This window comes from Amphiura filiformis, chromosome 18 (assembly GCF_039555335.1).
Source record: "Amphiura filiformis chromosome 18, Afil_fr2py, whole genome shotgun sequence".
NCBI lineage: Eukaryota > Metazoa > Echinodermata > Ophiuroidea > Amphilepidida > Amphiuridae > Amphiura > Amphiura filiformis.
The window spans coordinates 25,786,784-25,809,677 of NC_092645.1; the positions used below are offsets into that span (position 1 = coordinate 25,786,784).

Genomic DNA, 22,894 nt, shown 5'->3' on the forward strand with positions numbered 1-22,894 from the left:
TAGACACTAAACGTCTGGATTCCAAATGGCACCAGCATGTTTAGTTTGATACTTTGGTACTCAAAACGCAGAAAAGCTTCATATTTTATAATAATAATAATAATAATAATAATAATAATAATAATAATAATAATAATAGGCCTAATAATAATAATAATAATAATAATAATAATAATAATAATAATAATAATAATAATAATAATAATAATAATAATAATAATAATAATAATAATAATATTGGCTTTATTTCGGGTTGTATGAGTACGGTTGCCATGAATGATATTCAACGAGCCAGTTGAATATCAGTTGAATATCAGTTGAATATCAGTACATTCTGATACAACCCTCAATGCCAGCCAATATTATGGTATTTTTCCATACACATGCATGCATGCATGTACAGTGTATTTCACTTGTCATGCCTATGTTCTATTCAAACTGATATGTTAAGGTTCAATGATTGAACTACTGTCTGTTCAATTAGCTTAGATTCTTGAAAATTCAATAATCTAAGCTAATTAATTGAACAGACAGTAAACTACTGTTCGTTTGCAAGTCTTTGTACCTGTTGTTATGAACTAAGTTTTTTTTATCAACCCCACAAACAAGTGCATATCACTTGCCGTGCATATGTTCTATTCAAACTGATACATGTTAAGGTTCAATGCTTTAAATATATAACTACTGTGCATTTGCAAGTTTTTGTACCTGCTGGCATGAAGTTTTTTTCAACACCAAATACATGTTAAGTTCATATCACTTGTCAGACTTGTCTATTCAAACTGATATGTTAAGGTTCAATGCTTTAACTATATAATTATAACTACTGCGCGTTTGCAAGTCTTTGTACCTGTTGGTTTCCCCATATAGGCCTACATGTAAATTACATATCACTTGTCATGGCTATGTTCAAACTGATACTGTTATGGTTCAATGCTTAAATTATATAACTGCAATGGGTCTGCCAGTCGTTACACTAGGCATATTCAAACCTACTAGGATCATTATTGTCGTCACATGATCAATGGGCCTCTTTACAATGTTACTTATATCTGTATTTCTGAAGTAACTTCTGTGTAAAAAGTTCTGCCATTTTTTTGATATTGGACAAAGGTTGACATCCGTCTGCACTCGATTTCAGCAGAGAAAGTGTTACGATGGCTGCCGACGGAGGAATGCGTCCATTAATTTGGTCCAAGTTTATTGTGGGTTTTCTATGTTTTCTGCTTCCTCAGGTAATTTCCGGACAAGAAGGTAAGGTGTTGCATCTTACAAACAATCAACACACGAATTTAAAAGGTTAAACTCGTGTATTTGTGGCATATTTCCGTGTATAATTTCAATGTTAAGATATGGTCAGTGAAATCACCAACTTCAGATTATGTAAGAACTCTTTCACAGCGTTTAGGATTCTTATACTTATTTGCTATGTGCGCAGAGAGATTTTTAAAACTGGTCAAAAGCACCCACATGCTTAATTTTATTGAACATTTCAGCGACACCGTTATCCGCCAACTCTAATGCAGTTGGTCAACTCAGTGGCGTATGGACCAAAAGACCGACCGAAAAAGAGATAGCAAAGTCGTCCCGCTATCATTTTCCAATAAATGCCAAACTACAATCTTCCCAACTCATGCCATTTTGGCACTTTTCATTGTAAACATTTGCTATGGTATAATAATTGGAATGAATGAACTAGACACTATGCTTCCCATGTTAACTTAATAAATCCTTTAAAATTCGTTACGCTCTGTAATCAGGGTTTTCTTTAAGCGATTGGCTGAAGTTGTACATTCCGATTTTTTCGGAACCTTTCACTTGTGAATTTTTTTTCGGTAGCAAATATAACTTATTACTACTGACTCGTGCCCTAACTAGCTACCGTTATAATCTCGTGGTTCATTCATACATGTACTACCAGATGAAAATATCGACTTTTTTTTCTACATCAAATTATTTTTCAAGATTATGTACGCGTACAGACTTTTCATTTTGCATTTGACGGGGTACGGAAAGTGCGTGAATTAATACGTGCGTTAAAGTAAACGCTGCCTGTCATCAATTCCATCCGAATCCAACAGGAGACGCGATCTCAAAGACTGATGTAACCTTACAGTTGTCTTCATATTATATCGATTTTTATATCCTCTAGATATATCAACCATTTTAAAGCAAACATTTAACAAAAAACGTTCTCTCATTAATATTGTGACTTACTTGACATTTCATCCTACATCTATGATGGGATTTCATCAGAAACTGAGGTGGGGGAGGTAAATACCTAGTCATGTGACCGACGGGGTAACCCGGATCACATGACGTGATAATCGGTTTGTAGACGCTGGGAAGTACATGTCTCCCTTTGTCGTGGTTGAGGCAGGGGTCCAAGGCGGATATGTAAAAGCTTCCTTGATGCCTCTCTGAAGCCATCGCTAGTTCGAGTCAAACACTTTGACATTGTCCGTACTAAATGTGTGTCCTTAGTTTAAATGTGCCCCAGCAGAGAAAGACAGCTATTTGTGTGCTGCAAGTGGACCTTCCGTTTCGCCCACGTACATGGCAAAACAATTGAATACATGAATACAAAACCCACCCAAGTCCATGGGAAGTGATTTTGAGAGAAAAACCTGTGTATCATTTTAATTCCTTAAGTTAGATTTACCTGGTCAATATGGTAAGTTTTACGTGCAAATGAGTGGATTAAACTGTATAAAGTATGACGATTAGCATTTCAGGGACTTTGTAGGGTGCATTTTAAATTTTGGACTTGGGTGGTTTTTTGAATCATATACAAAGACAACAACGTTGGAACGAGATTACCACTAGTAAGGTAATACAAAATAAAGCACACATGTATGTATAATGTTGATAAGCATTCTGCCATGTAATATAAACCACACACGTTCCTTTATTAAACCCATTTTTTTTTTCAAAAGTCACTCTCCAGCAATGAATGTGTTACAAGTGGACTTTTATACATACTGGATTTAAATCAATGTGTTACAAGACTCAAATCACGGAATTTGGTGGTTCTTTCATACACGCTATTTCTCACATGCTCAATAGACACAGATGATGAATTTGAGTTGTTCTTTCATACATATGACAGGCCTATGTATAGCAACAATTTCCCATGCTTAACTCAATTTGGCCAATGTATGGTCTTGGGTGGGTTTTGTATTCATATATTCAATTATTACATGATATGCTGTAGATGACACACGACCTATCGCACTTCTTAGGTACGGTCGCTGCAACTACGTAAACGACTGTGACGACAACAGCGATAAAGTTGTTGGTTGTCTTTGCGATCCAAGCATTAAGTTTAATTGCATTAACTGCATAGATTAGTAAGGAGCAAATTTATGTTACTTTACAACTGAATCATTTACAACTGAAGAAATGATCACTGCATTATTTTGAAACCGATACTTTAACCAAAGTAGCCACAACAGAAAGAAACACCAGGTGGGGGTATAGTATTATAAAGTAAAAGTTATGTCGAGGGTTTTATTCTAGCCTGAACTAGTCGGGTTTATGTCAACTAGAGTTGGTCCACCATTTTACTGCGGCAGAGGTGCTTATAGTCCATACGTTATGTCAAGGAGAATTAGGAGAATTGAAGTCAAAAAATGTTGAGAAGTCCCTCGTCAACCCAGGGCAATGTAACCCATGGGTAAGATTATCATAATAAACCACAAAAAGAACGATTTTTTTGTTTTTTTGTTTTTTAGGGGTTTTTTGTTTTTGTTTTTTTCAACCATTGCTCCTGGCAGTGCTCAACGTGTAATGCCCCTCATCATTCATGGTTATCACCCGGTAGTAATTTTACCGTGATTCTTATCTCTTATTCAGTTTGTGCAGATTTCTTATTATTTTGTGAAGCCTGTGTATAAACGTGTGTATGGTGGGGTTCTCAACATAATTATGATATTGTGTGCGACATTTCTCACAAGTCAAAAAAAAAAAGAAGAAAAACATGCATGAATGTGTTTTATTCTGTTGCTAATAGTTACGTCGCCGCGGCGTTGATTTGGTAAATATCTTTGTCATGCAATATCGAATTGATTAATTCGAATTAAACAATTCATCGAGTGGCCATGGGCAGCGCCATTAGACATGTTACAAGACTACCAAGTGACAGGTGATGGACCTTACACACACAAAAGAATAGGCACTTTTTTGATAATTTTCATCAAAGTTACTCAAAACTTATCTAGCTAATTTAATATACAGCAGGGGTCTCTGCCTTTGTAATATGTTATGAAAAACTTAATTAAAAAAATATCTACCGACGGAAATAAAAATCAATCGACGGATAGTCTTGTTATGCTCTCACAAACTTAGAAAAAAATCTGAAAAATCCAAAATTAAAAAGTACAGGAAGACCACCCACAGCGTTAAGGTCAACTTTCTAGACTTCCTGTCAACTGGCAGTAATGGCTACTACCCAGTGCTAACATCAATGAATTGTTTAATTCGAATTAATCAATTCGATATTATAGACTGTGTCATGTGTTCATTCGCATGATGGTCGCAGAGCCTGAAACCTCTCTGTTGAGATCTCTGATCAACTGTGTGATATTTTTATCAAAAGGGGGGTGAACAGGAGCTGACTACAAGGCGACATGATATCTCAGATATAATAACTGGAATTGGATAATTGTAGATGCTTTTATTCCATGATAGGAATGCATTCAAATGATATTATCAATCAAGTTTTAATTATTGTTTTATGCTTTATAATGTCTAAAAGACATAGGATAAATGAGAAGGCAAGGTTACCTTCAACGGGAACCGGTTTTCGCCTGCGCAATATAGCCAGGCTCATCAGCCGCACAGTTAAACTGTATCAGGGATAAAGTATATTAAAAGCATATAAACTTCACACAAGTAGTCCCCGAGTTTTTTTGATATCTTTTATTCACAAGAATTCTTGTGACAATAATTTGTTAAAATAAATTGTAGGGTAGTTACTTGTTTTCAGCATTATATTTAATAGCCAATAGCTTTATGTGGATATACCAATCCTTCATGATGAGTTGGATTGACATTTTCGAATTTTCACATTGGATATTCTTTATTATCGATATATTTCTCTTAGAGACAGGTTTAAAAGAGCCACTTTCAAGTCATTTGGTAATTATTTATTTTAATTATGGGATATTTGACTTGTATAGACCATTTGGTGTCTGGGATTATGATATATTGCAACTCTGTTGTATGAGATTGCTACCCTTTGTCAAATCTTGGTCTTTTTGAAGTTTCAAGTGGCTCTGAAAAGAGCCGTTTGTTTTGCATACACTGACTGGTTCCTGTGCAAGTTATTTTTCCACGGATATTTCCGTATACGGCAGATATCATGACTAGACCCACCTGTGGCAAGGAACTTAGATCAAACATTGAGTTCTTACATTCAGGCCTTATTTCATTAATGAGAACTTGTTAATTCGTGCGGTACACTTTGCATTAGACTCACCGTGTATTACAATACACAGCGGTAATGCCGATGTTAACATGTCCGCATGATGCAGTCATGTCTACAGTAGAATTCATCTCGACCTTTGCAGGACTTAACCCCATTAAAAGCTATTAAACCAAGATAACACTCATTGAAACAGCTCAACTGATTAAATCGGATCTTCTCTGGTTGTGCACAAGTGACTGTTTTCATGTGCGATATCGCAATAAAGATGGTATTCATAGCTTCAGTTGGGTAACCGATTATAAAGGAAACGAAAGGAAACAATGTTATGTGTGGCTTTGTTCACGAAATCAGACAATGTCGTGCTTTTTGTAAACCAGCATTCTTGAAAATGAGCAACATAATGATTTTTGACTTAACACGGTTTAGAAATAATTTCTTCATATTTTTGGTGTTATCTGTCGTTTACATATCCTTCCTAAAACACCAAAGTACGAGTATTTCCAAACATCTAAATTTGCTAAAATTTAGGACATGTTACAAAACTATATTGTCTAGAATTTTAGAAGAGTACTTTTAATATTGGCCGGTTATTTTTCACACAGCGACGTTAACTAGGCAATGTACTATTACCTATAACATTAACTAAAACACCAAAGTACGAATATTTCCAAACATCTAAATTAGCTAAAAATTTAGGACATGTTAAAAAAATATATTTTCTAGAACTTTAGAAGAGTACTTTTAATATTGGCCGGTTATTTTTCACACAGCGACGTTAACTAGTCATATCCCCATACTGTTAACGTAGGGCTATTTGTAAAGGTCACGCGTCAATGGGAAAGAGCACTGTGTATTGTGTATAGGAAAACGGACAGTAACTGCAGTATGGCTCAAATTCTCTCCTTTTGGCCGGTCTTTCAAATATTTCAAGTCTGATCATGAATCTCCATGTGAAGATAAATAGTCCAAGTCTTGTCATTGATTCTTGTAATTGTGTGTGTAATCTTTACTCTAGCATTTTAAATTGCGAGAGCAGTTTCGCCGTAATGCACGCAGGCCGGCCAAAAGGAGAGAATTTGAGCGGACATGTTAACATCGGCATTACCGCTGTGTATTAGAGTCATGCGGTAGCATGACCAGCAAGTTTTAAAAAAACGACTGAAAAAGAAGAATAAACAGATGCACCGCGGGACTATATTTACACGAAACAAAACGCTATTGTTCTATGATATTTTTCGCTGGGTACAAAATATATCTAAAACCATGCTAAATCTTATTTACTGTCCAAAGTATAATATTTTAATAACTCATTAATTCAACAAGTTACACCAATCTTAGAGTCAATCCGATTGTTTGATAATAAACAAACATTCTTGCTTCATTTCACGCGGTATTTCATAGCCAAAATTAGTGGCAAATCATAGCTTATCATACTGATATCCAGAATCCGTCACTGCTACAGCCATACATGGCTGTCACTGGCGCACTACTTTTTGAGATTCACTTTCAAATATACCATAGCATTTTCCTAGATACCCTACATACAAATTCTGGATCCCATTCGCCAAAAAAATCTTTTATTCTTTCCGGACCACAACATACATTCATATTAATAAATACTCCACTTTCACACGTCATTATATCGGGACGTCCCCGTGGCGAAGCGGTTAAGGCCATGTACTTCTAATCCATTTATGAATTTTTCCTCAAGTTCGAAACTTCCCACCACTTTTTTTTAACGGTTTATTAATCATTTTATTGTCATAAATCAAGAATAGCACCATTTCGAACATCCATTGCTATTGTGATATTATATATTTTTTTCCATCAAACAAACATGTTTGATTTTTAGGCCTAGGCCTAGGGCCTACTTTCACCATCCAAATGCTTTCACCATGCCTGACTATCATGACATCTTCGTCATTTAAAACACATTTATCAGTTGCTCTGTTCACAGCTCAGTCTGAAATTATATTTGGAATAAATATTATAAATTCTCCCAAATAAAATCACAAACCACGAAAGATCGCCAACAACTGCCGCTGAATATTGATATCCAACTAGATTTCCCCACAGGGCTATAAAGAACCACAAACCGCGAATTTGGATATCCAACTAGATTGCCCTGCAGGGCTAAAAAGAATCACACACCGCGAAATATGGATAGACCACAAACCGCGAAAGATCGCCAACAACTGCCGCTCAATATTGATATCCAGCTAAATTGCCCCGCAGGGCTATAAAGAACCACAAACCGCGAAATTTGGATATGCAACTAGATTGTCCCACAGGGCTACAAAGAACCACAAACCACGAAATATGGATATCTAACAAGCTTAAACTATAAATTAGCTCCCAATAGAGGGCAGGGCTTGATGAAAACCACAAACCACGAAAGATCGCCGACAACCGCCGCTTAATAGGAATATCCAACTAGGTTGCCCTGAAGAACTACAAAGAACCACAAACATTAAACACGATTATCATGCCTAGTCGGGGCATTTAGTATAGGCTTAAATATATGCGCATTTACCAGTTCCGACTTGAAGTAGGCCTAAATCGGACTTACTCTCTGTGTCTCTCTGGCATTGTCAACATTGGGTGTGTGTTGTTCATATTTATATTTTCTTTACATATTTACGTTGCCTTGAATTTTAATTAAAGTATACTAGTATTAAAATGTATATTGATCATTGTATACGCCTCTTAACATTACAGTCACGCGTGACGAGCAAGTTTTAAAATAAACGACTGATAAAGTTTTGTTTAATTAGGGCCTATTTATTGTCATGAATCAAGAATAGCAACTTCAAACAGCTATTTTTCGTTTTATAGAGCACTTCGTAAGCTGATGACTTTCCAAGCTTGGAGCTGCTTGGCTACATTCATAAAAAGAAAAGAAATCTACAAAAAAACACGTTGACAACGTAAAGAAATCAGCAAGTTTAAAAAAACCCACCTTGGCTCACTTTTTGAAACTTGGTCCCATTTTGAACACCAACATCAAATCAGTGTTTTTATTTTATTTCAACAGAATACAGCGTTTCCAACAAGATTACAAGCCTACTTGTTATTCGTTTAATTCAATCATTATTATATATAAATAATAGGATATTGGCTTACCATGCAAGAACAAGATAATAACCTTTCAGGTCGTTCCAGAAAGCTTACAAATTAATATCGCATCTGCACATTAAAGATACATAACACTTCTGGATATGTTTAAAATTTATATAAATATGTTTAAATCAGCACCTTTTACAAATGGGACCAAGTTTCAAAAAGTGAGCCGAGGTGGGTTTTTTAAACTTGCTGATTTCTTTACGTTGTCAACGTTTTTTGGTAGATTAAAGTCACGCGGTAGCATGACCAGCAAGTTTAAAAAAAAACGACTGATAAAGAAGAATAAGAAGATGCACCGCGGGACTATATTTACACGAAACAAAACGCTATTGTTCTATGATATTTTTCGCTGGGTACAAAATATATCTAAAACCATGCTAAATCGTATTTACTATCCAAAGTGTAATATTTTAATAACTCATTATTCAAAAAGTTACACCAATCATACAGTCAATCCGATTGTTTGATAATAAATAAACATTCTTGCTTTATTTCACGCGGTATTTCATAGCCAAAATTAGTGGAAAATCATAGCTAATCATACTGATATCCACAATCTTTCGTCACTGCTACAGCCATACATGGCTGTCACTGTCGCACTACCTTTTGAGATTCACTTTCAAATATACCCTAGTATATTCCTGGATACCCTACATACAAATTCTGGATCCCATTCGCCAAAAAATCAAGTTTTTCGCAATTCTTTTATTCTTTCCGGACCACAGCATACATTCATATTAATAAATACTCCACTTTCACACGTCGTTATATCGGGTCGTCCCCGTGGCGAAGCGGTTAAGGTCCTGGACTTCTAATCCATTTATGAATTTTTGCTCAAGTTCGAAACTTCCCACCACTTTTTTTTCTTAATGTTTTATTAACCAATTTATTGTCATAAATCAAGAATAACACCATCTCGAACATCCATTGCTATTATGATATTTTTTTTTTTTTCATCAAACAAACATGTTTGATTTTTTATTCTCATTTAGGCCTAGGCCTACTTTCACCATCCAGATGCTTTCACCATGCCTGACTATCATGACATCTTCGTCATTTAAAACACATTTATCATTGGCTCTGTTCACAGTTCAATCTGAAATTATATTTGCAATAAATATTATAAATTGTCACAAATTAAAATCACAAACCGCGAAAGATCGCCAACAACTGCCGCTGAATATTGATATCCAACTAGATTTCACCGCAGGGCTATAAAGAACCACAAACCGCGACATTTGGATATCCAACTAGATAGCCCAGCAGGGCTACAAAGAATCACACACCACGAAATATGGATATCCAACAGGCTTAAACTATAAATTAGCTCCCGATAGAGGGCAGGGCCTGATAAGGGAAATTAAAATCACAAACCGCGAAAGATCGCTGACAACCGCCGCTTAATAGGGATATCCAACTAGATTGCCCCGCAGGTATCTACAAAGAACCACAAACCGCGAAATTTGCATATCCAACAAGTTTGCCCGCAGGCTTATCGATTATAAAGAACCACAAACCGCGAAATATGGATATCCAGCAAATTAAGACCACAAACCGCGAAAGATCGCCAACAACTGCCGTTAAATTTGGATATCCAACTAGATTGCCTCGCAGGGCTATAAAGAACCACAAACCGCGAAATTTGGATGTCCAACAAGCTTAAACTATAAATTAACTGCCGATAGAGGGCTTGATAAGGGAAATTAAAATCATAAACCGCGAAAGATCGCCGACAACCTCCGCTTAATAGGGATATCCAACTAGATTGCCCCGCAGGGCTACAAAGAACCAAAAACCGCGAAATATGGATATCCAACAAATTAAGACCACAAACCGCGATAAAAATGAAATGAAATGAAATGAAATGAAATGAAGAGCCACAAACCGCGAAATTTGGATATGCAACTAGATTGCCCCACAGGGCTACAAAGAACCACAAACCACGAAATATGGATATCCAACAAGCTTAAACTATAAATTAGCTCCCGATAGAGGGCAGGCTTGATAAGGGAAATTAAAACCACACACCACGAAAGATCGCAGATAACCGCCGCTTACTAGGCATATCCAACTAGGTTGGCCCGCAGAACTACAAAGAACCACAAACCGCGAAATTTGGATATCCAACTAGATTGCCCACAGGCCTATAGATTATAAAGAACCACAACCCGCGAAATATGGATATCCAATAAATTAAGACCACAAACCGCGATAAACGAAATGAAACGAAATGAAGAGCCACAAACCGCGAAATTTGTATTTGCAACTAGATTGCCCCACAGGGCTACGAAGAACCACAAACCACGAAATATGGATATCCAACAAGCTTAAACTATAAATTAGCTCCCGATAGAGGGCAGTGCTTGATAAGGGAAATTAAAACCACAAACCACGAAAGATCGCAGATAACCGCCGCTTAATAGGCATGTCCAACTAGGTTGGCCCGCAGGGCTACAAAGAACCACAAACTGCGAAATTTGGATAGACAAGTAGATGGGTGCCCCGCAAATCTATAAAGAACCACAAACATTCAAACACGATTATCTTGCCCAGTCGGGGCATTTAGACGCTTCCGTAGTATAGGCTTAAATATATGCGCATTTACCAGTTCCAACTTGGAAGTAAATCGGACTTACTCTCCGTATCTCTCTGGCATTGTCAACATTGGGTGTGTGTTGTTCATATTTACATTTTCTGTACATATTTACGTTGCCTTGAATAGTTAAAGTATATTAAAATATATATTGATCATTGTGTACGCCTCAGCCACGCGTGACGAGCAAGTTTTAAAAATAAACGACTGATAAAGTTTTGTTTAATTATTTATTGTCATAAATCATGAACAGCAACTTCAAACATCTATTTTTCGTTTTATGGAGCACTTTGTAACCTGATGACTATCCAAGCTTGGAGCTGCTTGGTTACATTCATAAAAAGAAAAGAAATCTACCAAAAAAACGTTGACAACGTAAAGAAATCAGCAAGTTTAAAAAACCCACCTCGGCTCACTTTTTGAAACTTGGTCCCATTTTGAATACCAACAGCAAATCAGTGTTTTTATTTTATTTCAACAGAATACAGCGTTTCCAACAAGATTACAAGCCTACTACACTTCTGGAAATGGTTTAAATTTATATAAATATGATGAAGTTTAAATCAATACCTTTTACAAATGGGACCAAGTTTCAAAAAGTGAGCCGAGGTGGGTTTTTTAAACTTGCTGATTTCTTTACGTTGTCAACGTTTTTTTGGTAGATTGTAATACACGGCGAGTCAAATGCAAATTGTACCGCACGAATTAACAAGTTCTCGTTAATGAAATAAGGCCTGAATGCAAGAACTGAATGTTTGATCTAAGTTCCATGTCACAGGTGGGTCTAGTCATGATATCTGCCGTCTACGGAAATATCCGTGGAAAGATAACGCCCGGAGATAACGTGCACAGCAACCAGTCAGTGTATGCAAAACAAACGGCTATGTGCCACTTGAAACTTCAAAAAGACCAAGATGAGAAAGGGTAGCAACCTCATACAACAAAGTTGCAATATATCATAATCCCAGACACTAAATGGTCTATACAAGTCAAATATCCCATAATTAAAATAAAATAGATAATTACCAAATGACTTGAAAATGGCTCTTTTAAACCTCAGTCTCTGAGAAATATCTCGAAATAAAGAACATCCAATGTGAAAATTCGAAAATGTCAATCTAACTCATCATGAAGGATTGGTATATCCACAGAAAGCCATTGGCTATTAAATATAATGCTGAAAACAAGTAACTACCCTACAATTTATTTTAACAAATTATTGTCACAAGAATTCTTGTGAATAAAATATATCAAAAAAACTCGGGGAGTACTGGTGTGAAGTTTATATGCTTTTAATATACTTTAGCCCTGATACAGTTTAACTGTGCGGCTGATGAGCCTGGCTATATTGCGCAGGCGAAAACCGGTTCCCGTTGAAGGTAACCTTGCCTTCTCATTTATCATATGTCGTTTAGACATTATAAAGCATAAAACAATAATTAAAACTTGATTGATAATATCATTTGAATGCATTCCTATCATGGAATAAAAGCATCTACAATTATCCACTTCCAGTTATTATATCTGAGATATCATGTCGCCTTGTAGTCAGCTCCTGTTCACCCCCCTTTTGAAAAAAACATTTTTGGTTTCTTCTTCCCGAAAAAATTCGGGTTTTTGAAAACAAATATTTATATAAATAATACATGCACAATATCATAACTGAAAAGACAAATAAATAAGAAAAATGCGTACTTGTGAATAAGAAACCAAAATCCATTTGGATGAGTTAAAACAAAATCAACTTGTTGTGTTTTACCAAAAAATCAAATCACTGCATGCAAATCAAACGGCTCTTTTCAGAGCCACCAAAACCTCAAAAAGACCACTAGGTAACACAGGGTAGCAACATTATGCATTGATGTTGTAATATATCATAATCCCAAACACCGATGGTCTATACAAGTCAAATATCCCATAATAAAAGTTCATAACAACAAATGACTTGAAGGTGGTCCATTTAAACTTCGATCTCTTACTATATTCAAAATAACCATTGAAATCAATGGGGCATTTGTGAAAAAACATCAAATATACACCTTAAAATGGATGTATTTTAATTATCCTACACATTTCAACCGATCGAATGCTACCATTTCATGGGAGATTGATAGCTCAAAGCATCCAGTAAGATTTTGCACCTTGAATATCAAGGAAAAGCAAACAAACACAAAAAATATCAACACAAACTAGCACAAGTTGTAAAAGGTTGGCGAGTTTGTAAGTGATTGATTTCAATCACGTCCGCATTGGGAGATATTATCGTTTGCGCCAAAACTTGGCGCACACTATGCAATCACACAGTGATAGAGACGGCAGCACTGTACTGCGTGCATTACGGCGAACCTGCTCTCGCAATTTAAATGCGAGAGTAAAGATTACACACACAAGAATCAATGACAAGACTTGGACTATTTATCTTCACATGGAGATTCATGATCAGACTGGAAATATTTTAAAGACCGGCCAAAAGGAGAGCATTTGAGCGGACATGTTAACATCGGCATTACCGCTGTGTATTGTAATACACGGTGAGTCTAATGCAAATTGTACCGCACGAAAATTAACAAGTTCTCATTAATGAAATAAGGCCTGAATGTAAGAACTCAATGTTTGATCCAAGTTCCATGCCACAGGTGGGTCTAGTCATGATATCTGCCGTATACGGAAATATCCGTGGAAAAATAACTTGCACAGGAACCAGTCAGTGTATGCAAAACAAACGGCTCTTTTCAGAGCCACTTGAAATTTCAAAAAGACCAAGATTTGACAAAGGGTAGCAATCTCATACAACAGAGTTGCAATATATCATAATCCCAGACACCAAATGGTCTATACAAGTCAAATATCCCATAATTAAAATAAATAATTACCAAATGACTTGAAAGTGGCTCTTTTAAACCTCAGTCTCTAAGAAATATATCGATAATAAAGAATATCCAATGTGAAAATTCGAAATGTCAATCCAACTCATCATGAAGGATTGGTATATCCACAGAAAGCCATTGGCTATTAAATATAATGCTGAAAACAAGTAACTACCCTACAATTTATTTTAACAAATTATTGTCACAAGAATTCTTGTGAATAAAAGATATAAAAAAAAAAACAAACAAAAAAACAAAAACTCGGGGAGTACTTGTGTGAAGTTTATATGCTTTTAATATACTTTGTCCCTGATACAGTTTAACTGTGCGGCTGATGAGCCTGGCTATATTGCGCAGGCGAAAACCGGTTCCCGTTGAAGGTAACCTTACCTTCTCATCTATCCTATGTCTTTTAGACATTATAAAGCATAAAACAATAATTAAAATTTGATTGATAATATCATTTGAATGCATTCCTATCATGGAATAAAAGCATCTACAATTATCTAATTCCAGTTATTATATCTGAGATATCATGTCGCCTTGTAGTCAGCTCCTGTTCACCCCCTTTTGAATTTGCACTTGTTATCATTCCAGTATGTGTTGAAGGCGAATACAGATGTGCTGATGATCAAGCGTGTGTTCCTGAAGAGTGGCGCTGTGATTGCATCAGTGACTGTGTTGACAATAGTGACGAAGTTGATGGTTGTGTGTTTGATCCAAGCATGATCTTCAATTGCACTTCCAGTGGATGCATCGATGGTACATTTGTTTGTGATGGCATAATAGACTGTATTGATGGTAGTGATGAAAACTCGGTTGTATGTGATTTTACTGAAGTAACCACACCAAAATCAGGTGAGAACCCCTATAATCGATTTTACTTGCATTACACCCAGCTGTAAAATAAGGGAAGTAAACAAATTTCACCATGTTTACTTCGTATTTGTGTCTGGCAATCTTACAATATCGCCAACTTCTAATCTGGTTAAAATCTACCAGGTAGAATCATCCATCAACCACACTGAAAGCCAATCTGGAATCAAAGTGACTCTAAAAGCAGGGTCCAACCATTATGCGACTCTATGTCTAAAATGACTCCACATTGGGAGCCATCTGACTTCTTTGAAGATTCATAATTTGTTGACTTCGCTAAAGAGTGTCTGTTGATGACACAGGAGTCATTTGATTCTCAATATGGAGTCATTTTAGACATAGAGTCACTCTGCTTCTAGAGTAACTCAGACTCCATTTAAAGAATAATCCCGGCTCCATTACAGGATCACTTCAACAATCCGACTCGAGGTAGGAAAGCTTACTATCATTAGCTTGACCTTGCCGTCAGGTTAAAATTCTCTTGTGGAATCTAGCTCAAGACAAAGTTAGCCTACAGCATGAAAATACTACATCACACTGTCCAAACAAAAACACATGATACAACGTACACATGACCATCATGCTGAACAGCAGCAAACAGCAGCAGCATAATGCAAAATCGCCGCTACCACAGCAATTATACACGTGTACCGCGGCGATGACTCTGAATGTAGAGTCAATTGACTTTTGCTCTGTTGACTTACAAAGACAACAAATTGGCCGATTAAATTAAGGTGCAATTACAAATATGCCAAAAAATCAGGTTTGAAAAAAAAATCATATTATAAGATCGTACATTATGGCTTAAACCATATTATAACATTTGCTGATGAGAACGCTCTCAATATTTTTCAAAATTCTGTTTTTACACAATTCGTCGGTCGCAACACATATTGGCGTAGAACGATTTTCCAAATTTTCCGTTTCACATAATGGCGTATAGGTTTCGAGCTAGTTATTATCCTATAATAGTTCTTCCTTGTTAACTATTAAAGATTAATTTATAAAATTTCATGTGAGCAAATCCAATTGATTATTTGGTAAAATGATGTTAAACATACCTAACAATGACGTTTCGTGCTACATCGTAGCACTTTCTCAAATCGACTGACCAATTCTCCCAGTCCTCCTCGTCTGCTTCCTGTTGGAGCGTGACGTTGGTGGCGCTGTTTTAGGTGGTTTTAGGAGTTGGTCATAGATGTGCGGCAGGAAGTGATTTCCTTCATCCCGGTTGAGTGTGTTGGGCCCCCTTTTCCTTATCCAAATCGCTTCTTTTATGTGTCTTCTATTTCTGTTTTGCTCTCTGTCTTTTATGCTCGCGTCATCCCAATTGATCACATGATCATCCTCCGCTACATGGTCAGTAATAGCGGATTTGTTGACCTCACCGGTGACCGAGGCCTTCCTCTGAGCTCTGGTATAAGCCTTAGTTGATGCTTTTTCTGCTTCGGTTTTGTGTTCTTTAAGCCGCGTACCTAGAACTCTAGAGGTTTCACCTATGTAGGTTTTTTCACAGTTGCGGCAGGGGATTTCGTAAACGCATTCAGCAGTTTGTAAGGAATCGTGTTTGTCCTTTGGGTGGACCAGAATGTTTCTTAATGTCTGGTGTGGCTTAAATTATGTTTGAATGCCATGCTTATTAAAGCACCCCCCCCCCCAGTCTCCGACTTAAATGTCCAATTAACACCAACAAAGCTCGTGATATTGTCAACAAAGCTCAAAAGGAACTCCTTCGTGAACGTTTGCGAGTCATTAATAACAAGATTAGTAATTTAGAATCAAATTCTAAGACTAGCGATCTAGAAATACAGTCCCGCTACCCTGACAACGTAGAACGCGACATTCATGATCATATCGCAAATTCTCGCGAGAGTGAGTTTAGCAAAACAAAATGTCGGCAAACCCGGAAGTTGGAATGGATGCAAGAGAAAGAAAACGGAAGAAAATCAAGCAAAAGTGTATTGACAGATAAACGCGTGAGTAATGGTAGTGATAAGACAATTGATCTAAGTGGTACCCAACTGAAAAATGGGTGATTAACAAGTCAAAATACAACTTGACGACCCCGCAAACCACGCTGCTAGCCAAGGGGCTGAATTTTGCAGTTGCGCCAGATAATAACAATGCAGTGCTTAATGACTATATCGTGGCCACCGAGGAAGCGTGTGTTGGCCTTGGCGCTAGCGACGCGGCCCAGTTACGCGCAGAAATGGTAGGGGTGTTGAAATCCACTAATAACACCAAGTCTAATCTAAGTAAAGATGAGAAAATCGCTTTAAAAGACCTTAGAAATGAGGATACAATTCTGATCCTGCCGGCCGACAAAGGTAAATCAACAGTAGTGTTGGATAAAGAGGACTATGAGGAAAAAGTAAACATCATGCTAAATGATGACAAAACCTATGAGAGACTCAAGAGCGATCCAACCGCGCGTTACAAGAAAAAGCTTGTAAGCTTACTCACTAGGTTCAAGAAAGAAGAAAAGATCACTGTCAAAGAGTATTGGAAACTCTACCCCACTGTTGAAAACACCCCTAGAATGTACTGCACGCCTAAAATACATAAAGCCGGCACCCCTTTGAGACCTATAGTGGACTACTGCGGCTCGATTATGTACGAGACATCCAAATAGCTAGCCAGAATTCTAGGTCCTTTAGTAGGCCAGTCGCAGCACCATGTCATTAACTCCAAAGATCTCGCCAAGGACTTAGTTGAAATTATGATTGACGAGGGCGAGGAATTCATATCTCACGACGTAGTGTCTCTGTTCACTAACACCCCCATTAGCGAATCCCTTGAGATTATTAGGCACCGGTTAACTGAAGATGCCTCGCTGAATGAGAGAACCAAATTAACTGTAGACGACGTCATGGAGATTTTAGCTTTTGCTCTCATTACCACATACTTCTCCTTTCGCGGCCAAGTGTATCAACAAAAATTTGGTACCGCGATGGGCTCCTGGTTAGTCCAATAGTTGCTAATCTCTACATGGAGTGGCTTGAAAAAGAAGCCATTGCCACAGCCCCGGTCAACTGTCAACCTAGACTTTGGAAAAGATATGTGGACGATGTGTTAGAAATTGTTAAGGAAGGATCAGCGGAACAGCTCACTTCACACATCAATCAGATAGACAAAACCGGTAACATCAAATTCACGTATGAAAAAGAGGAAAACCAACAAATCGCCTTCCTTGACACCCTCATTGTCAAGAAACCCAATGGCTCCATTAAACTGTTAGTGTACCGTAAAAAAACACACACAGATCAGTACCTCCACTTTCAATCTCACCACCCACTTCAACATAAACTCAGTGTCATTCGAACCCTTATGGATCGAAAGGACAAAGTCATCACAGAGGAGGAAGACAAAAGAATGGAAGAAAGCAAAATCAAGGAAGCCCTCAAACTTTGTGGGTACCCAGAATGGGCTTTCAAAGACGTGGACAAAAAGAAACCCCCCAAAAAGGAACCGTCACAGTCGGTCACTAGAGGGATGGTCGTCCTCCCCTACAAAGAGGGGCTTTCGCAGCATCATTTAAGCCACACCAGACATTAAGAAACATTCTGGTCCACCCAAAGGACAAACGCGATTCCTTACAAACTGCTGAATGCGTTTACGAAATCCCCTGCCGCAACTGTGAAAAAACCTACATAGGTGAAACATCTAGAGTTCTAGGTACGCGGCTTAAAGAACACAAAACCGAAGCAGAAAAAGCATCAACTAAGGCTTATACCAGAGCTCAGAGGAAGGCCTCGGTCACCGGTGAGGTCAACAAATCCGCTATTACTGACCATGTAGCGGAGGATAATCATGTGATCAATTGGGATGACGCGAGCATAAAAGACAGAGAGCAAAACAGAAATAGAAGACACATAAAAGCAGCGATTTGGATAAGGAAAAGGGGCCCAACACACTCAACCGGGATGAAGGAAATCACTTCCTGCCGCACATCTATGACCAACTCCTAAAACCACCTAAAACAGCGCCACCAACGTCACGCTCCAACAGGAAGCAGACGAGGAGGACTGGGAGAATTGGTCAGTCGATTTGAGAAAGTGCTACGATGTAGCACGAAACGTCATTGTTAGGTATGTTTAACATCATTTTACCAAATAATCAATTGGATTTGTTCACATGAAATTTTATAAATGATATCTACTGACAATCCTGATGAACTTGTTTACGGATATTAAAGATTCAATTTAATAGTTTGAACCTTAAACTTCAATTTCAAATGGAATCGGGCTACTGAGAGATATAAGTAGAGGAGTATCGACTCCGTTACTAAGCATATCATTCAAAAACGTTTTGCTCGTAAACGCATTTTGTCCTTCACGTACGCCACTATGCGTTGCGACCGACGAATTGTTATGTACTTTAATAAACTAACATACCCTGCAAAAATCAAGACTTAAGGTGCTGTAATTTGGTCGAAATTCGAGATTTTGAATAAACCGCAGGAACCGTCGTTTTATTATTACGATGGAAATATTAGCGTACACGATGTGCATATCACAGTACGTACATGACGTGCAGGCAGTCGTTATTTTTGTTTTTCCTTTTCCTGTATTTTTGATAATAATACCATGTTTTCAACTTTAACTTCACACAGGCTGTCCAAACGAGGAAATTCGGTTATCTTTAAACAACTCCGTTCCCGTGCAATCGCCTGGCTACCCTGCATATTATACGAACAACATTCGATGTGCGTGGACAGTGACACCGTCACCAATGAGGAGGGTTCTAGTTCAATTCCTGGACTTCAAACTTGAACCTGTATATGACATTTTGTATGTTGGAACTGCCAACAACTCAAGGATTATTGCTTATTCTGGTTATGAGGGGTTTGGCCCACGAATCATATCGCCCATTAACGAAAGCTTACTATTCGAATTCACAACAGACGGTAGTGTCACAGATCAGGGATTCTCATTATTAGTAATTTGTGTGGAATATGGAGGTAGGGGCAATGTTTTTGTGTGTTTATAAAAATAGCTTTGAATTCATTAATGTATTAAAGGGCTACATATTATACTGTTTCTTTATCTTTATTAAGTTAATCATAGAACTACTGACCATATTTTGTAACACGAACTACGAAGGGGGGTTGTTGCACCCTCTCCCTATTTTTCTATTATAAATACCGTTATCTTTGGTACCAATGTATAGATATGTGTCTCCTCTATCCAGAGGAAACCATTTGTCACCCCTCCCCTTTATGGTCACCTTTGGTGGTCAGCTTTACTCACCGATAAAGTGCTATAATAACATTGTATCACCTAAATGAATAAACGTATGATTAGGTGACGAAAACAGCCCCGTTTTTTTCTAAAAATGTTTAGCCAAAATTAATACAAATTGGCCCCCAAACAGTTGATTTTACCTGATTTTATCCAATTTAAAAAGAAAAAATGCAAAATTCCAGGTCGGTCGGGTCCGTACGCGTAGAACAGGCCTCTTTTCGTCACCTTAGCTGAAGTCGTTTGAGTGTACACAAAATCCACCTCCACCTTAGTACGGCAAGAGATTTGCGTCTAAGTCTATGTGTCCCTTGACTTGACCTGTCGTTGGGGCGCCATCATTGATATACGTACAATTATTTCTCTCCACAAATGCCTGCCATGGGTTTTTGTGCTGTCTTGGTGAGGTTAGAGGATGTTTATACTTTAATATTGAAATTTCTAATGGAATATGTATTAATTTTCTTTGACTAGATTATGCCCTTTCTCAAAATGGTTTGGAGATCATCCACGAATCATTCAACTGCTACGCTACCAGTAAGTCAAGTGCATTTAATATAAACATAATATTTTTTTTAATTCGTGAAAACATTATTTTACTGTTGATTGATCTTGCTGATGACAAGTCAACTGTTACTCAAAGCGTAACATTGCTCACCTGAGAGCTTTCTGAATGTAACAGTATTCCTTGTTCACTCTTTTGGTGGACTGGTGAGCGATGCCTGGTCTACTGACATATTGTAAGATCTTTTTAATATTGCATTGGCGCAATAGAACTTCATACGAGGACCTGTTAGGGTGCATGGTACTCAAATAGGTTATTAAAAAATATTATTATCTTAAAAACGCAATGTATTGTTATAATGGCGGCCATTGCCGGGAGTTAGCGATACTTTTCTGAAAAGCGTTTCCGCTTTGAATGTAGATATACTGTGGGCTTTAATTATGGGCTATTTTATCTGACAATTTTCAACGTTTTATAAACGTCGATTGCGTAAATCTCGATATTGTTAGCAGTATCGTTAAGAAACATGCAAAACGAGCCACACTATTTACCTAGGTTAGGACTAAAACCACAGATGCAAATATCAAACGCTACGTGATTAATAGTTTTCGAAATAAAAATAAAGGTGTCAGTGCAGGTCTTCTAATATGGCCAATTGTAATATATCTCCTTGTGATAAGAAGTTGAATTTCGCATGTTTTTTGTTTGTTTTTGTTTTGTTTTTTCGGAGTTTTTTTGTCCTTTTTATTTGTTTGTTTTTTGTTTTGTTGGGTTTTGTTGGGTTTTTTTTCACAAAAAAGAACAGACCCAGAAATTGCCACGTAGTATTGACTGTTATTCAGTTTGTTGATGGCATTATAATAATTTGTCGATTTGAAATTTTTGGTATAGTCCAAAAAACATTGTTTGTCCTTTCTCGACCATTGTCCACTTACCCAAAAAAGTCCAGAAATCGCCTACATTTTTTGGGGTATACCGGATTTGCTTTAGAAATAATGATAACAATGTATTTCTGGAATAATTTTTCCCTTAAAGAAACCAAGTAAGTCACAAAAAAAAACTATTCCATTTATGCCTTCATTTACGATGTAAACCCCTATTAGGTGAGCAATTTACAATTAAAATATGAATGTGCACATTTAATATTCAGATTTAATAGAAATCAACTACGACCAGCATAGTCTAACAAGTCTAAACATTTTTTTTTCAAATATACCGCTATAGGAGCAAACAAACCTGTCTTTATACAGTCTTAAAGTCTTAGCAATGGGCCATAATGGTTTGCCACAGAATGGTGTATTTATTCCTGAGCTGAACATGTCCACAAATTCTCGTTAAAAACAAAATCCGTCGTAAGGGTTGACACTCAATTTGCAGTTTTCTACAGAAATGCAAACCGACATGTTTGCGAGTTCAAATTTTACCAAACGTGGTAACATGTGACCGAACTAACCGGCATACAAAAGCGCGATAACCTAGGATAGGCGCGTAAAGTTCAAACGCTGTCTAATAACAACATATTGTTTAAAAATTGGTCTGGTTACGCTATGAATAGGTCATTCTAATATTATCAGGTGCCCTTTTGCACGAGTTTTTCTCTGGTAGCATTCTTGAATGATATAATGCAGGGTTTTTCTCAATGTTGATTAATTTAGTCGGCACATGTACCACATATACCTTAAAAAGTAATAATGCCAATCACAGATGCGAAAACCTCTGAAAGACTAAGGTGTGATTTTCCCTCTCCTCATAGTAACCATAATACGTCTTTATCTTTAATTTCACATAGACACAGATTGTACACAGGAGAACATTCAGTTATCTTTAAACGACTCCGTTACCATACAGTCGCCTAATTACCCTTCACATTACACGAACAACATCCGATGTACGTGGACGGTGACTCCATCAGCGAGGAGGAGGGTCATAATGCAATTCCTTGATTTCACACTTGAACCCGGATATGGCGTTTTGTATGTTGGAACTATCAACAATTCAATGATTCTTTCTTATTCTGGTTATCTTGGTAATGAGACATCCCAACCACGCATCATATCCCCAGTTAACGGAAGTTTACAGTTTGTGTTTACAACAGACGGAATTGGCACAGATCAAGGATTTTCTTTATTAGTAACGGATGTTGAAGATGCAGGTAAGAAAAAAATACCATGATTAAAGTCACATCGATTTATAAAGCATGCTTTGCAAACATTGACGTTGAAAGGGTACATGGGTTTGAATTCACAACAGATGGTACATATT

At 37.2% G+C, this 22,894-nt stretch overlaps 1 protein-coding gene across 2 annotated transcripts in view; it reads left to right on the plus strand.

The window, feature by feature from the left end:
* Positions 1 to 873: 873 nt before the first annotated feature.
* Positions 874 to 22,894, plus strand: part of LOC140140046 (uncharacterized) — a 46,200-nt gene continuing 24,179 nt past the window's right edge. The window contains exons 1-5 of one of the 2 annotated variants that reach the window (XM_072161857.1): positions 874 to 1,254; positions 14,609 to 14,869; positions 19,500 to 19,847; positions 20,602 to 20,664; positions 22,422 to 22,784. In XM_072161857.1, the coding sequence (XP_072017958.1) occupies positions 1,158 to 1,254; positions 14,609 to 14,869; positions 19,500 to 19,847; positions 20,602 to 20,664; positions 22,422 to 22,784 (1,132 nt within the window). In that variant the 5' untranslated portion in view covers positions 874 to 1,157. The remainder of the gene's footprint in view (positions 1,255 to 14,608; positions 14,870 to 19,499; positions 19,848 to 20,601; positions 20,665 to 22,421; positions 22,785 to 22,894) is intronic. The other variant, XM_072161858.1, reaches the window with a different exon arrangement.